Source organism: Leopardus geoffroyi, chromosome A1, assembly GCF_018350155.1.
Source record: "Leopardus geoffroyi isolate Oge1 chromosome A1, O.geoffroyi_Oge1_pat1.0, whole genome shotgun sequence".
Taxonomy (NCBI): domain Eukaryota; kingdom Metazoa; phylum Chordata; class Mammalia; order Carnivora; family Felidae; genus Leopardus; species Leopardus geoffroyi.
This window is the reverse complement of record NC_059326.1, coordinates 169,314,497-169,329,066: the sequence shown is the minus strand read 5'-3', so window position 1 is coordinate 169,329,066 and position 14,570 is coordinate 169,314,497. Positions and strand designations below refer to the sequence as shown.

At 35.5% G+C, this 14,570-nt stretch overlaps 1 protein-coding gene across 3 annotated transcripts in view; it reads left to right on the top strand.

Annotated features, from left to right (window-relative positions):
- The window catches only part of PJA2 (praja ring finger ubiquitin ligase 2), a 69,816-nt gene extending 56,353 nt beyond the window's left edge, over nucleotides 1-13,463 (top strand). For 2 of the 3 annotated variants that reach the window (XM_045500540.1, XM_045500548.1), the window contains exons 8-10: nucleotides 7,697-7,811; nucleotides 8,194-8,315; nucleotides 10,138-13,463. In XM_045500540.1, the coding sequence (XP_045356496.1) occupies nucleotides 7,697-7,811; nucleotides 8,194-8,315; nucleotides 10,138-10,263 (363 nt within the window). In that variant the 3' untranslated portion in view covers nucleotides 10,264-13,463. Of the gene's footprint in view, nucleotides 1-6,346; nucleotides 6,554-7,696; nucleotides 7,812-8,193; nucleotides 8,316-10,137 lie in introns of those variants that run through there. The other variant, XM_045500556.1, reaches the window with a different exon arrangement.
- Nucleotides 13,464-14,570: the final 1,107 nt, after the last annotated feature.

The following is a 14,570-nucleotide window of genomic DNA, read 5'->3' as shown; positions in this document are numbered from 1 at the left end:
TTCAACTTTCAAGAAACTTCACAAGACATCATTAAACTCTGATTTTAATTCAACAGTTCACACAATTAAATTTTGTTTTTGATTTTCAGAAATAATATGTTTGTTTTAGGGCTGTCAGGGCTACTTTCTGGTTCTTATACAGTACCTTGCTCTGAGAGTTAACCGGCCTAAGTTTGTCCTTTTCCCTTTGTATGCGAGCAAGTGCACTCAAAAACATTCCATCCCACGTTAGTTTTTACAGTCATCATTATTGCCATAAGGTCAAGTGCAGTAACCACCTGGGCTCCCAAGACACATGTATTAGTTGGCACTTCATTGCAGTGGATCACAGTGATAGTTTGATTGTGACTAATAAGATTATTTGTAATCAGGGTTTGTATCGATAACATTCCATTCCTGTTGGCCAGGAGCAGGAATAGCAGATCTAAGGAATAACCCTTAGGGCTGAGATAGAGTGCAACCCCCACTACCAGGGCTGAGATCCAGACTGTGTTGGGAAGGACACAGCCATGGCGCTTAGAGAAATGTTTGTACTACTGTGCTGGCAGAACTTGCTGGAAATCTACCATATGGAACTTGGCAAAATCTGCCCACTGGAGTGCTGGAGAAACTGTTCACAGGGAGGTGACTAACTGGAAGCACACTCCTGCAAAGCCACCTAAGATGGGTGCCAGGGGAAGCTGCTGGCTACCTTACACTGCACCTGTCAGGCACTGGGGAAACTGCATGTACTTCTGGAGCCAGGCACTGGAGAAGCTACTTGCACGGGAGGACCTTGGTGCTGGAGAAGCCATCTGGGATGCAGAAGCCCACAATAGCGAACCCTTACACACTACAGGGGCCTGCCCAGGAAGCCCACTAGAAGAAGAAGCAAAGTTCTTCTGGGATGTCTGTCCAGAGCTCTCTACTGACAAAGCCTAAGGTCATGCCAGCTGACAAGGGAAAAGTGTTCAGAAGGCCCAGATCTATTTCACAGAACAGAAATGAAAGGTGAACTTGGAGCTAAGAGTTAATTGAATTTCTGGCACACTTTTTCTTCTCTCTCTCTGCAAACCCAGAGTCAAATTGGCATTCAGTATTATTAACTGTATTTACTAACTCTTACGATGAACCTTTTTTGCTTTCTCTTTTTTTGCTTTTGTCTCGGCCCTACCCTCTGTTGTAAGTCATCTCAAATCCTTTTTGGAAAGACATAATTCATTGTGAGATTATCTGGGCTAAATCCTAAAGAGTATACAAAAGGTTAACATTTGCTATCCAAGACAACACAGGGTTAACTGTCAGGCAAAATCTTCCTCCTATAAGGGAGGCCTAGTTTGCTTTTTATTGTGGTAACACACATAGGGTAAAATTTACCTCTTCTAACCATAATACAGTTAATTCGCATCAAGTACATTATAAACAATAACTCTCTGTTCCTCCTCTCCCTAGCTCATGGCAACTACCATTCCGCTTTCCATCTCTCTGAGTTTACTCCTTTAGGGACCTTATATAAGTGGAATCATACAGTATTTATCCTTCTGTGACTGGTTCATTTCACTTAGCATACGCTTTCAAGTCTCATCCATATTGTAGCATGTGCCAGAATTTCCTTTCTTTTAAAGACTGAGTAATATTTCGTTGTATGTATATACCACATTTTTTTCAGTTTTATTGAAGTATAAGTGACATATAACGTTGTGTAAGTTTAAGATGTACAGCATGTTGATTTGATGCACTTATATAGAACAAAATGATTATCACTGTAGGGCTAGTGACACCTCATATAATTTCTGTTTCTTGCTTGTGGGAAGAACGTTTAAGATTTTTACTCCCACCAACTTTCAGCTATATACCACAGTATTATTAATTATAATCACTGTGCTATACATTAGATCTCCAGGATTTATTCATCTTATAACTGGAAGTTTGTACCCTTTAACCACATCTTCCTGCTTCCTACTCCTCACCCTCTGACAATCACCATTCTACTCTTGTTTCTGAGTTCAGGTTTTTTAGATTCCACATATAAATTATATGATATAGTACTTAGGTTCTGTTTTCACTTAGCAGGATTTTTTTTCTTTCTTATGGCTGGAATAATATTCGTGTGTGTGTGTGTGTGTGTGTGTGTGTGTGTGTGTGTGTATCTCCTTTATCCATTCATCTGTCAATAGATCTGTCATCTGGCTATTGTGAATAATGCTGCATTGAACATGTGAGTGCAGATATCTTCAAGATCCTGATTTCATTTCCTTTAGATATATACCCACAAGTGAGATTGTTGGATCATAGGACAGTTATGTCAATTTTTGGAGGAACTTTTATACTGTTTTCCACAGTGGTGTACCAATTTACATTCCCACCAACCATGCACAAGGGTTCGCTTATCTCCGTATTTTCTCCAACACTTCTTATTTCTTATTGTTTTGGTAATAGCCATTCCAAGGGTTGTGAAGTGATATCTCATTGTGATTTTGATTTGCATTCCTCTGATGATTGGTGATGTTGAACATCTTTTCATGTACTTACTCTTTTGAATGTCTTCTTTGGGAAAATGTCTATTTAGTCCCTCTGCCCATTTTTATATCTGTCTGTCTATATTTATTTACTTTTGAGTTGTATGAGTTTTCATGTTTCGGATATCAGTGCCTTACCACATACATGATTTGCAAATATTTTCTTCCACTCTGTAGGTGGGCTCTCCTTTTGTTAATGGTTTCTTTTGATATGCAGAAGCTTTTTAGTTTAATGTAGTCTGCTTAGTTATTTTTGCTTTTGTTGCTGTGTCTTTATTATCATACTCCAAAATTAATTGCCATGATCAGTATCAAGGACCAGTGTCAAAGAAATTTTATGGTTTCAGGTCTTACGTTTCAGTTGGTAATCCATTTGGAGTTAATTTTTGTGAATGGTATTAAGTTAGAGGTCCAGTTTCATGCATGCAGTTATCCTGCATGTGATTATGTGGGTTTTCCAATATTATTTATTAGAGACCTTATCCTTTCTGCAATAAATATTCCTGGCTCCCTTGTCAAATATTAATTGTCCATATATGCTGGGATTTATTTCTAGATTCTTGATTCTTTTCCATTTGTATGTATGTCTGTTTTTATGCCAGTACCATACTGTTTTGATTACTATAGTTGTGTAGTATAGTTTGAAATAAATTGTATTGCTTCCAGCGTTGTTCTTTGCTTTGGCCATTCAGGGTTTTTAGTGGTTCCATACAAATTTTAGGATTTTTTTTTTCTATTTCTGTGAAGAATGCCATTGGAATTTTGATAGGAATTGCATTAAATCTGTGGATTGCTTTGGGAAGTATGGACATTTTAATATTCTTCCAATTCCTTAACATGGAATATCTTTCTATTATATCTTCAATCTCTTTTATTTTTCATTTTTCAGTATACACAATCTTTCACCTTCTTGGTTAAGTTTATTCCTGAGTATTTTGTTGCTTTTGATGCTATTGCAAATGGGATTGTTTTCTTTATTCTTTTTCAAATATTTCATTATTAGTGTGAAACACAAGTGATATCTGTATATTGATTTTGTACTATATAGCTTCCATGAATTTGTTGATTATTCCTAACAGTTTTTTGGTGGAGTCTTTAGGATTTTCTATATAAAAAAAATCACATCTGCAGATAAAGACAATTTTACTTCCACTTTTCCCATTTGGATGCATTTTATTTTTCTTGCCTGAATACTCTGGCTAGGACTTTCAATACTATGTTGAATAGGAGTGGTGAGAATGAGCACCCTGGTTTTGTTCTTGATCTTAAAGGAAAAGCTTTCAGCCTCTCACTGTTGGTTATAGTATTAGCTGTGGCTTGTCAAATATGGATGTCTTAATTTTATGTTAAGGTATGTTCCTTCTGTATCTAATTTGTTGAGAGCTTTTATCATAAAAGGATGATATGTTATGTCAAATGCTTTTTCTGCATCTATTGAGATGATCATACGATTTTTATCTTTCATTCTCTAAATGTGGTATATCACACTTACTGATCTTTGTGTGTTACAACCTTTCTTGCATCCAGAGATAAATCCCATTTAATCATGATGTATGATCCTTTTCATGTGCTGTTGAGTTTATCTTGCTAGTACTTTATTGAGGATTTTTGCATCTGTGTGTTCATCAGGGTTATTGGGCTCTAATTTTCTTTTTTAAGTCCTAATCTGGCATTGGCATCAGGGTAATGCTGGTCTCATAAAATGAGTTTGAAAGTATTCCCTCTTTCTCAATTTTTTGAAAGAGTTTGAGAAGGATTGGCTTCAATTCTTTAAATGTTTGATAGGGTTTTCCAGGGAAACCATCTGATCCTGGGGTTTTCTTTGTTGGGAAATTTTGTATTGCTGATTCAATATTCTTATGTTAGTCTGTTCAGATTTTCTATTCTTCATGTCAGTATGCTGTAAATATATGTTTCTGGAAGTTTACCCATTTCTTGTAGTTTATCCAATTTGTTGATGTATAATTGTTTATGGTAGTCTCCTCTGATCCTTTGTATTTTTATAGTATCAGTTGTAACCTCTCTCATTTCTGATTATATTTGAGTCTCTTTTTTTCTTAGTCTAGCTAAAGGTTCATCATTTTGGTTTATTTTTCCAAAAAAACAGCTTTTTGTTTATTTTTTTATTTTCCCATTTCTACTTCATTTATTTCTGCTCTAACCTTCATTATTTCTTTCTTTCTGCCAACTTTTTACTTAGTTTTTTTTTTCTTTTTTTGTTTCTTTGAGGTATAAATTAGGTTGTTTATTCGAGATCTTTTTTCTTAATGTAGGCATTTTTTGCTATAAACTTCCATCTTAGAACTGCTTTTGCTTCATCCCATAAATTTTGACATGTTGTTGTTTCCATTTGCATTTGTTTCAAGATATCTTTTGATTTCTTCTTTGACCCATAAGTTTGTTCATGAGTGTGTTGTTTAGTTTTTACGTACTTGTAAATTTTCTAATTTTCTTCCTGTTGATGTTTTTGTTTCTTGCCATTTTTGTCAGAAAGATAGTTGGTATGATTTCAGTCTTCTTAAATTTGCTAAGACTTGTTTTGTAACCTGTACTGTAATCTATCCTAGAGAATGTTGTGTGCACTTGAGAAGAATGTATAGTCTCTTCGTGTTTTATGGAATGTTCTGTATGTCTGTTAGAGCCTTTGTATCTCAAGTGTAGCTCAAGTCTAGTATTTTGTTTTTGATTTTCTATCTGGATAGTCCATTGTTTAAAGTGAGGTATTAAAGTCCCCTACTGTTATTTACTGTTGTGTAATCTCACTTCAGATCTACACTTATTTGCTTAATATACTTAGGTGCTCTAGTGTTGGGTGCATATTTGTTGGTGATTACTATATCCTCTTGATGAATTCACCCTTTACCATTAAATAATAACCTTTTTTGTCACTTGTTACCTTTTTTGGCTTGAAGTCTATTTTTTGTGATATGAGTATAGTTACCCCTGCTCTCTTTGGTTTCCATTTTTATGGAATATCTTTTTCCATCCCATTACTTTGAGCCTCTGTGTCCTTAAAGCTGAAGTGAGTCTCTGTAGGCAGCATATAGTTAATTGGGCCTTGCTTTTTTAATCCAATCACCACTCTGTGCCTTTTCCCTAGAGAATTTAGTCTATTTACATTTAGAGTAATCACTGAATATTCTGAATTTGACTCTGTATGTACCTTTTCCAACCATATTTTGTTTATCCATTCATCTATTGATGGATACTTGGGTTTCTACAAGTCCCACCTGTAGTTCTAATCTTATTGTAGCCAGAAGGGCTAATCAAGGCACAAAAGGATTATACTAGGTGGTCATATGATCTGTTGTTCCTTTCATCCTCTTTAGAATAGTAACTTTATGTAGACACAGAACCCCTAAATAAAGTTTACATCCCGGGTAACCTAGTAATATTAGTGAGCTAGTCGTGTGTGTGTGCTGGTTCTATGCCAGTAGTAGATATAACCATTCAGGAATACGTTATTTGCTTCTATACCTTGAATATTGATCTGGTAACCCTAATCATATTTTGTCTTTCATATGTTGAGCTTGTCTAAAATGTTTACTTTCTTTCATGTTACTGATTCCACACAGGAACTGATAAATTGAAAGAGGTAACCACTCTTCTGAAAATATAAATATGATGGGCAAGTAGATATTATTGAGACAAGATAGATTTTTGCCATTCTTGTGAAAAGTAGGGTGCTTTTCTTGCTGTTTTTTGATGTTTTGGTTTGATGGTGGTTCTTTTTAGAAGGAGGCTAAAGGGCAGGGGACTGAAGCAGTAGAAATTAACAAGAAGAGAATTGTGGTACATATAATGTTGGATAACACCTTAAAAACTAGTTTTCTATTACTGTTTTAAAGTGTTTTCTAAACTGGATGGCGACATACAGAAGAACGAAACTGGACGACACTCTTACACCATACACAAAAATAAATTCAAAATGGATGAAAGACCTAAATGTGAGACAGGAAACCATCAAAATCCTAGAGGAGAAAACAGGCAGCACCTCTTTGACCTTGGTCAGAATAGCTTCCTTCTAGACATGTTGCCAAAGGCAAGGGAAACAAGCAAACATGAACTGTTGGTACTTTTTCAAGATAAAAAGCTTCTGTGCTGTGGAGAAAACAGCACAAATAAAAGGCAGCCTATGGAATGGGAGAAGATATTTGCAAACAATATGTGATAAAGGGTTAGTATCCAGATCTATAAAGAACATCTCAAACTCAACACCCAAAAAGACAGTCCGTGAAGAAATGAGCAGAAGACATGAATAAACATTTTTCCAAAGAAGACATCCAGATGGCTTAACAGATATGAAAAAATGGTCAACATCACTCATCATCAGGGAAATACGCATCAAAACCATGATGAGATACCACCTCACACCTGTCAGAATGGTTAAAATTAACAACACAAGAAACAACAGGTGTTGGTGAGGATGTGGAAAAGGGGGAACCTTTTGCACTGTTGGTAGGATTGGAAACCGGTGCAGCCACTCTGGAGAACAGCATGGAGTTTCCTCAAGAAACTAAAAATAGATCTTACCCTATGATGCAGCAATAGCAAATACCATTAGGTATTTACCCAAATGGTACAAAAATACAGATTTGAAGGGGTACATGCACCCCAATGTTTATAGCAGCATTACCAACAATAGCCAAATTATGGAGAGAGTCCAAATGTCCATCGACTAATACATGGATAAAGAAGATGTGGTGTATGTGTATGTATGTATGTATGTATGCTTATATATATGTGTATACATATATGTTATACATATATGTAAACATACCTACAGTAGAATATTACTCAGCCATCAAAAAGAATGAACACTTGCCATTTGCAACAACGTGGATGGAGCTAGTTGCTATTTGATGGAGCAAATCAAATGAACATATGGGAAGGGCGAAGGGAAAGAGAAGAGAGGGAAACAAACCAAAAGAGACTCTTAATGATAGAGAACAAACTATGGGTTAATGGAGGGAGGTGGGTGGGGGATGGGTTAGATGGGTCTTGGGAACTAAGAAGGGCACTCATTATGACAAGCATTGGGTATTGTATGTAAGTAGTGAATCACTGAATTCTACTCCTGAAACCCATATTGCACTGTATGTTAACTAAAATGTAAGTTTAAAAAGGTGGGGGGAGAAATTTAAAAATAATAACAATTAAGTGTGTTCTAACAAGGAACTGTGACTTTTATTTTTCAGACTGCCCTGGCACATTTAGAGTCTCTTGCAGTGGATGTTGAGGTGGCTAATCCACCAGCCAGTAAGGAAAGCATTGATGGCCTTCCAGAGACCCTTGTTCTTGAAGACCATACTGGTAAGGGCAAAGTTGGTCTCTAATGTCATATGACACATTACATGTGTAAGTATATTATCATTGCACCTGAAAGATAAAATACTGACCTTTAGAAACTCATTAGTTTTTTGTGAAACCAGATTCTGACAAACTTTCATCTAGTAGAAGAGTATTTTTAATTTATTAAGTGATGGGCTAGAATAAATGTTCCCCAGTCAGCTTTTCTACAAAACCAGTATTTATTAAATTCCAAATTGTCATGTATTGAAGAAACATGTTTGCCAATTAATCAAAGTCTGGTTCTTTTGTCTGTCATTGGTATCACCTATGAGTTAATATGTTGGTTTTCAGTTTTATTAAAATTGAACTCTGTGGGATTGATCAGATCGTTTGTTGTTTTCAGCAATTGGTCAGGAGCAGTGCTGTCCCATCTGTTGCAGTGAGTATATTAAGGATGATATAGCAACAGAGCTACCCTGCCACCATTTCTTTCACAAACCTTGTGTCTCAATTTGGCTACAGAAGGTGAGGTTTTTTTTTTTACTTTTTTAAAAAATGTTTTAATACTTCCTCCCGAAAGTTAATGGTGATAGTATCTTTTAAGCCTATTTTAGTCAGCTACATATTTATATTTCTTTTTAATTAAGTGTTAAAAATTTATTACCTTTTAATATTTAGAGTTTAATGATAACATGAAACTATTTTACTTTACTAACATTGTCTAAAAAACAATATAGGCGATAATACTTGCTTGACATATTTCATCATTTCCAAGAATGATGAAATATGTCAAGCAATTATTTTATGCTGAAGCTAATTAGATCTCCCATCATATCCCTGAAATTTGTGTTTTCCAAAGTATTGCAAGCAAAAAGCCTTTGGCATTACTCAAAGTACTGTAATAATGTAGAGATATAATACAGATCAATGTCTCTGAAAATGTATATGAGAAATATGGTATAATAACCTACCAGATACCTCCTATTCCAACTTTATATACTGTCCTTAAATATTTACCCAAAAATTTTTAACTATATTTGAATTACTTAAAAAAAAAAGAAAGAGTTTTACTTAAATATCTCTCTGAACTCTGTTTTTGCATAAGGACGTTTATAGACAGTAAGGTAGAAATTGCCAAATCACTTTCACAGCTTATTTACTTAAGGATATAGCTCCCTCTCTTCCCTACAACCACTCCCTTCCTTTTCCCCTTCCTCCACCTCCTTCCTCCCTTCCTTTTCTTTGCTTTCTGTCTTTTTTATTTTTTCAGATTCTGTGTCTCCTCTCTATGCCCCTCCCCTGCTCATGCTCTGTCTGTCTCTCAAAACTGAAAAAACATTAAACAATAATAAAAAAGATAAATAAGTAAAATGTTGTTGTTAGGTCCCAGTCTGTATGGCAAGTGAACAATAAATGCTTGCTAAATTAAATTCTTGAATTGTAAACATTATATATATATATGTTGTACAGCCTTGAATTGTCATTGACTTGGCTATAACCCAAGGTAATAATCTCCTTGGTCTCTTTCTGTCAAGAGGCTTCTGTGTGAAGCCTCTCCTCTGGGGAGAAGATCCCTAGGATACAAATTTTTTCCTTCATCAGCATGATTTCTTCAGTCTACTTTTATCAGGGTACCTCTTTGGGGGGAAAAAAAACAGATTTGTGAGGGGATAATCTATCACCAGATGATACATCCCTATAATCTTTGGTCCAAAAATGTACTCTTAGTATGACTGCTTTCCCTGTCCTATCTAACCTCCTAGTTAGATTTCTTTTATCATTTAAAAGGCACTTAACTCTCCGTATCTTTTTGAAAAGGAATTATATGGCTAATAAAGAAGGTCTGAGCTCCATGTGTTTTGACATGCACTAAAGTAAGGCTTCAGTGTATGTAAGGGAAGCCCTAGGAGATGATTTGGTGTCATGAATAGGTGGATTAATTAGGTCCGTGGTTTCTCTAATGTAGGCATCATGGATCAAATAATAAAATTAATTCAGTTCAGGTGAGGACATGCCCTGTGACTTCTTACTCACTTTCTGCCATAGCACCAGTGCTGAGCAAGGAGGGTAGTAGACTCTTGGTTAATACTAAATGAAATATGACTGACCTGAAAGATACAAACATGATTAGGAGACACTATTCACCCTCAAAGAAATTAGAATCTGATTAGGATGAAGAGGAAATTGCATCACAATTTTGCCTCTCTGGTTTGTGTGGATTTGAAGTTTTGTTTTTAAGTTATTTGGTTTAATTTTAGGATAATGATACTGTTTTTACTTGATGAAGATACTGTGTGGCAGGTAAGACCTTTCCTTTGGCTCTGAACTTGTTTTCTTTCCCCTCCAGTCCGGAACATGCCCCGTGTGCCGCCGCCATTTCCCACCTGCCGTCATCGAAGCATCTGCCTCTGCTTCCTCCGAGCCTGACCAGGATGCCCCACCTTCAAACGACAGTTCTGCGGAAGCCCCCTAAATCTCAACACTTGAATGAGATGATTCTATCAAAGTAAATCTTCAAATTCCTTCTAAATCTGATGTGCAAATAATTATATATAAATAAATTTAAAATGCTATATATAGTCTATGCCATAGTTTAGAAAGAAGAATATTAACCTTTCTAAACTAAATTTAGGTTCGCATAAAGTACTAAACATTTTCAAGCTGAATGTTGAAGCAGTGCATCCATTTTCTTTAGTTGCATATGTTGATATTAATTGTAAAGTCAAGCTTACCAATTAACCCTCTCTGGAAGAAATAATCACGTATGTGGCACACATTATTGGTTTTGTCTGAAGTACTGCCACTAAGTGATTGTAATTAAGCTCTCCTGTTTGCATCAAATGTGAAAACTGTGATCACAACAGTAGTAAAATTTGGTTTCATTGGAAATAAAGAGAATTCTAAAACATGCTTTTTCATTGGTCCCTTTGCTTTTGCTACATCAGAACCTCTTGGTTCATAATACTGAGTGGTTTTTTAGGAAGGTGTCTGCTCTTACATCCTTGTTTAAAATTAGGACTTTTTAGAATGCCAAACAAAAGCCAAAGTTTTAGCTAGAATATGACAAAATGTTTAAATCTTAAAGGTAATCCCCCTGGAATGGTTAGGTAGTAAAATGAACTTTTTTTTCCCTAAAAGTAAGGTTAGTAAAGCGTGAGTGCTTTACGGTGGTTGGTGCTTGAAGTAAGGTTAGTAAAGCTTATGAACAATCTGGCGTGCTTAGTGCTTGGTATGATGAGAGATGAATTAGATGGCCTTATGAAATCCTTTCTACTTGGTTACAGTTATATTTGAGAACATGGCACCTTTGTTTAATAAATATTGGTTCTTAATTTATAAATTTATAAATAAATACATTTATAATAAGTGTAAGTGTAAATACATTTAAGTATATGTATTTATTTATAAATTTATAAATATTATAGTTTAAAATAACCTTGGTTCTGAAATACTTCAGAAAGTCTGAAAACAAGCATAAAGTGTTTCAACATCCATTCTGTTGTATCCTGAGGGGAAATCTGATCCTTACTAGAAGCTTAATTGTACCAACTTGTATAAAGGATAAAATTGATGGGGTACAGAAAAGATTTGGCCACATTTTTTTCAATATACCTAAACCTTACTGTGTTATAATTTATTCCTTTAGAGAATTCCTGAACAAGGATTATTCATACTACATTTTTAGCATTTGATTCTTTACACTAATTTATTCTATTAAAATTATTCACCTGGAAATAAATGATAAAAATAGGTAGTTTCAGAGTAAGCCAAAATGAGCCCTGGGTGAAAAGGAAGTAGATTTTTATGATCACCTAGTGACTATGAGCAGGACTTAACATGTAACACAGTTCCTTTCTTCTTTGTCTTTCTCTAAAATAGAGAAAAGAAGATCCTGACCCCACATTTGCCCTCTGAAAGGGTTGTGTTCACATATTTCTATAAAAGTGAGGAAATGAGCTTTCCTTAGTTGTTTTTATGGGAAAGTTGACACTTGGGGTCATCCATAATTATATAACCGCAAAATAAGATTGCACAGTTTTCCATTTAGGTGATCACACCCAGTAGGCAAATAATGTACAAACAAGGACATAATATTTAACTTACAGATGTGATTTGCTATCAGCACCAGAGAATGATGGGTGTTAGAATGCCACATTTGAGCAAGTAAAATTGTAAAGCACGTCGTGAGTGTACATCCATCTGAGTAGTACGTTGATAATTTAGTTTGGACACATAAAAGGAGTATTTCTATGGTTTCCCAAATGCAAAATTACATTTTATTTGTGTAATTTTCTCTGAGTATTTATATTCCATCTCGTTTCTCCATTCTTAAATGAATTTTCACTGTTGGCACATTTGAGGCTTAAATATAAGGAACATAACACTTGCATTCTAATTTTTGCATATATTGTAAATGTGTGTCTGGTATTTACAGCAAAATACTGTGTATCCTTTTATGGGTAAAACAAAACTGAATATTGCATGCATGTAATGTGGTGACTTTGTAATTTAGGGGTTCTTTGGGGCTTCTGTGACTTTGGAAGTGCTTACATTCAGGCCTTAATGTTGCATTAGCTAGCATGTTTTCCTTCTGATGTATATAGTCACTGTTGTATAAACTAATCTTTGCTTGTTTTCTACTCTGTGATCTTTCCATACCATATTTCATTGATGATCAGTTAGTGTCAAAGAGTCAAATCAGATTAAAATTAATTCTCATGTGTATATTGTGGAACTTTGTGGCTGGTGTGATTTTTAATTTTTTTCTTTTCTTTTTCTTGTTTTCTCTTTTGTTGTTTCCTTCCTTTAAGTAATATTGATCGGTTGTGACACTCGTTAAACTGACATTGCTACAGATTCCTCTGTAGTAAGTAAGCCACACATTATATTTAGGCAGTATTAAGGGACGTCAGTTTTCTTCTCCTAGATAGCAGCTGTCCCAAAGAAAATATTTCTTCTTTGCCTGTTAAGATTTAGCTATTATCTGCCAGTTGTTAAGAGGTTTTGGTTCCAAACTCAACCAGCAGTGTTGAGAGCTGAACTTAAGATAACTGTTGTACTTTTTGCTTTCCATCTGTTCCTATCCTTCATTCTTGGCTCCCTACTATCTGTAAACAGCTGCTATGAAGGAGAAAAGTTGAATTAGAGTTGGCTTAAAAATTTTCTTCAAGAAAATTGGGATTTTAGGATTTTCATTGTAACAAGTTGATACAGGCTGAGGCAGAAAAGTTCAGATACCAAAATACAGTTTGATTCTCTGAAACACTGTTTGGATCCTTTTGGAAAAGTTAAGGAATATATGAAGGTAAATTAGAAATAAGTATAAATATTGATAAAAGAATTGTTTCTCTTATTTCTCTATGTTAAGTGACTTGACCTAATAATTCTTTTTAACATTTTCTTCTTCCTTGTAATATGAATGCTGATATTTAAAGGTAGATCCATGTGGTTTTCTGTTGTGTTTCTTAATTGTTTATCTCTGAGCTAACTAACTCTTAAGATTATTTGTGATTTGGATTTATATATAAGCTGTTAAATATATATGAACTGTTAAAATGGAATGCAAGTTTTTCAAAAGCCCAAGTCTAAATGTAATGATTGGTTTATTGTTCAACAACCCCAGTCCATCATTTTCCGTGTAAATCATAAACAATAAACAGGATGTACTCAGTGGTCCTTTCTAATATTTAATTTTGCAGTCACATCGCTTCTATAATTTAACCCCTGATTAATGGCAAAGAACACAGCTATTAAGAAAGTCTGGAATAGGCTCCTGGGCACATGATTTTTTAGTCCTTGAACTGTGACCTAAGAAGGCCCGAACAGAGAGCCCAGCTGTGCAGAAGTAGTTGGGGGACTTCTGGACGGGCTCTGAAGGAGCGGTGTCTGCCTTCTCCTGCCTAATAATCTTAGCAATCCTGTGGGTTCAGCAGAGCCTGATTTCCACACTGACTCAGGACTGCAGAAACCCTCAAAGTTTCAGGACAGAGGTCCACCTCTCCCCAGTGGTTTCCTCCAAAACAGGCATAGGACTGTTATCAAGTCTACCTGTTTAGGAACATTCCCCATGACTTCCCGAGGATTCACAGACCTCACCCATTTCAGAAAGGTAAATTGAGTGCTGATAGATATGTACACATTACATTAGAAAACTAATCATTCTTTTTAGAAGCTTTAAAATGTTTAGAATTGTGATTCTCCCTTAATAGAATAAACGTGTGCTAGAAAAATACAGTTTCAGAGCAAGAAAGGAATGCTACATCTCTTTGTTAGTGCCAAATCGTTTTATAATTGTGTCATATGATTTTCATTCAGCCACTGCCTCCAGAGTTAGAGCCACTCAGCACTCCTGCAAGGGATGGATTTCATTGTTAGAAGAGTGTCACCCAAATGTTCCTAAAACAGCACACATGTGACACTAGACAGGTCCTGTCTCTTTTGTGTGGTCACCTCTTCATACTTTCCCTCAGGCTTCGCGTTTTTCCCAGTTCTTAACATGATACCCATTCCAGACCAACCTGGCATTGGCTCTTTCAATCGCTCTCTTAAAATATGTTGCTCAGCACTGAACACAGTTCTTCTGTGGTCTGATGAGAGTACGGTCCAGAGGCGTTACTGCCAGCTTCAAAGTGATTCTCATGACTGTTATGATTGGAATATGTTGATGTTACCTATTATCATCACCATCATCATTAGGCAAGCCTATCTATTGTCTCTTGCTGACTTTATAGTCATTGCTAATAAGCCAAGTCCATCCTAAAATTACTCACACAATTTCTT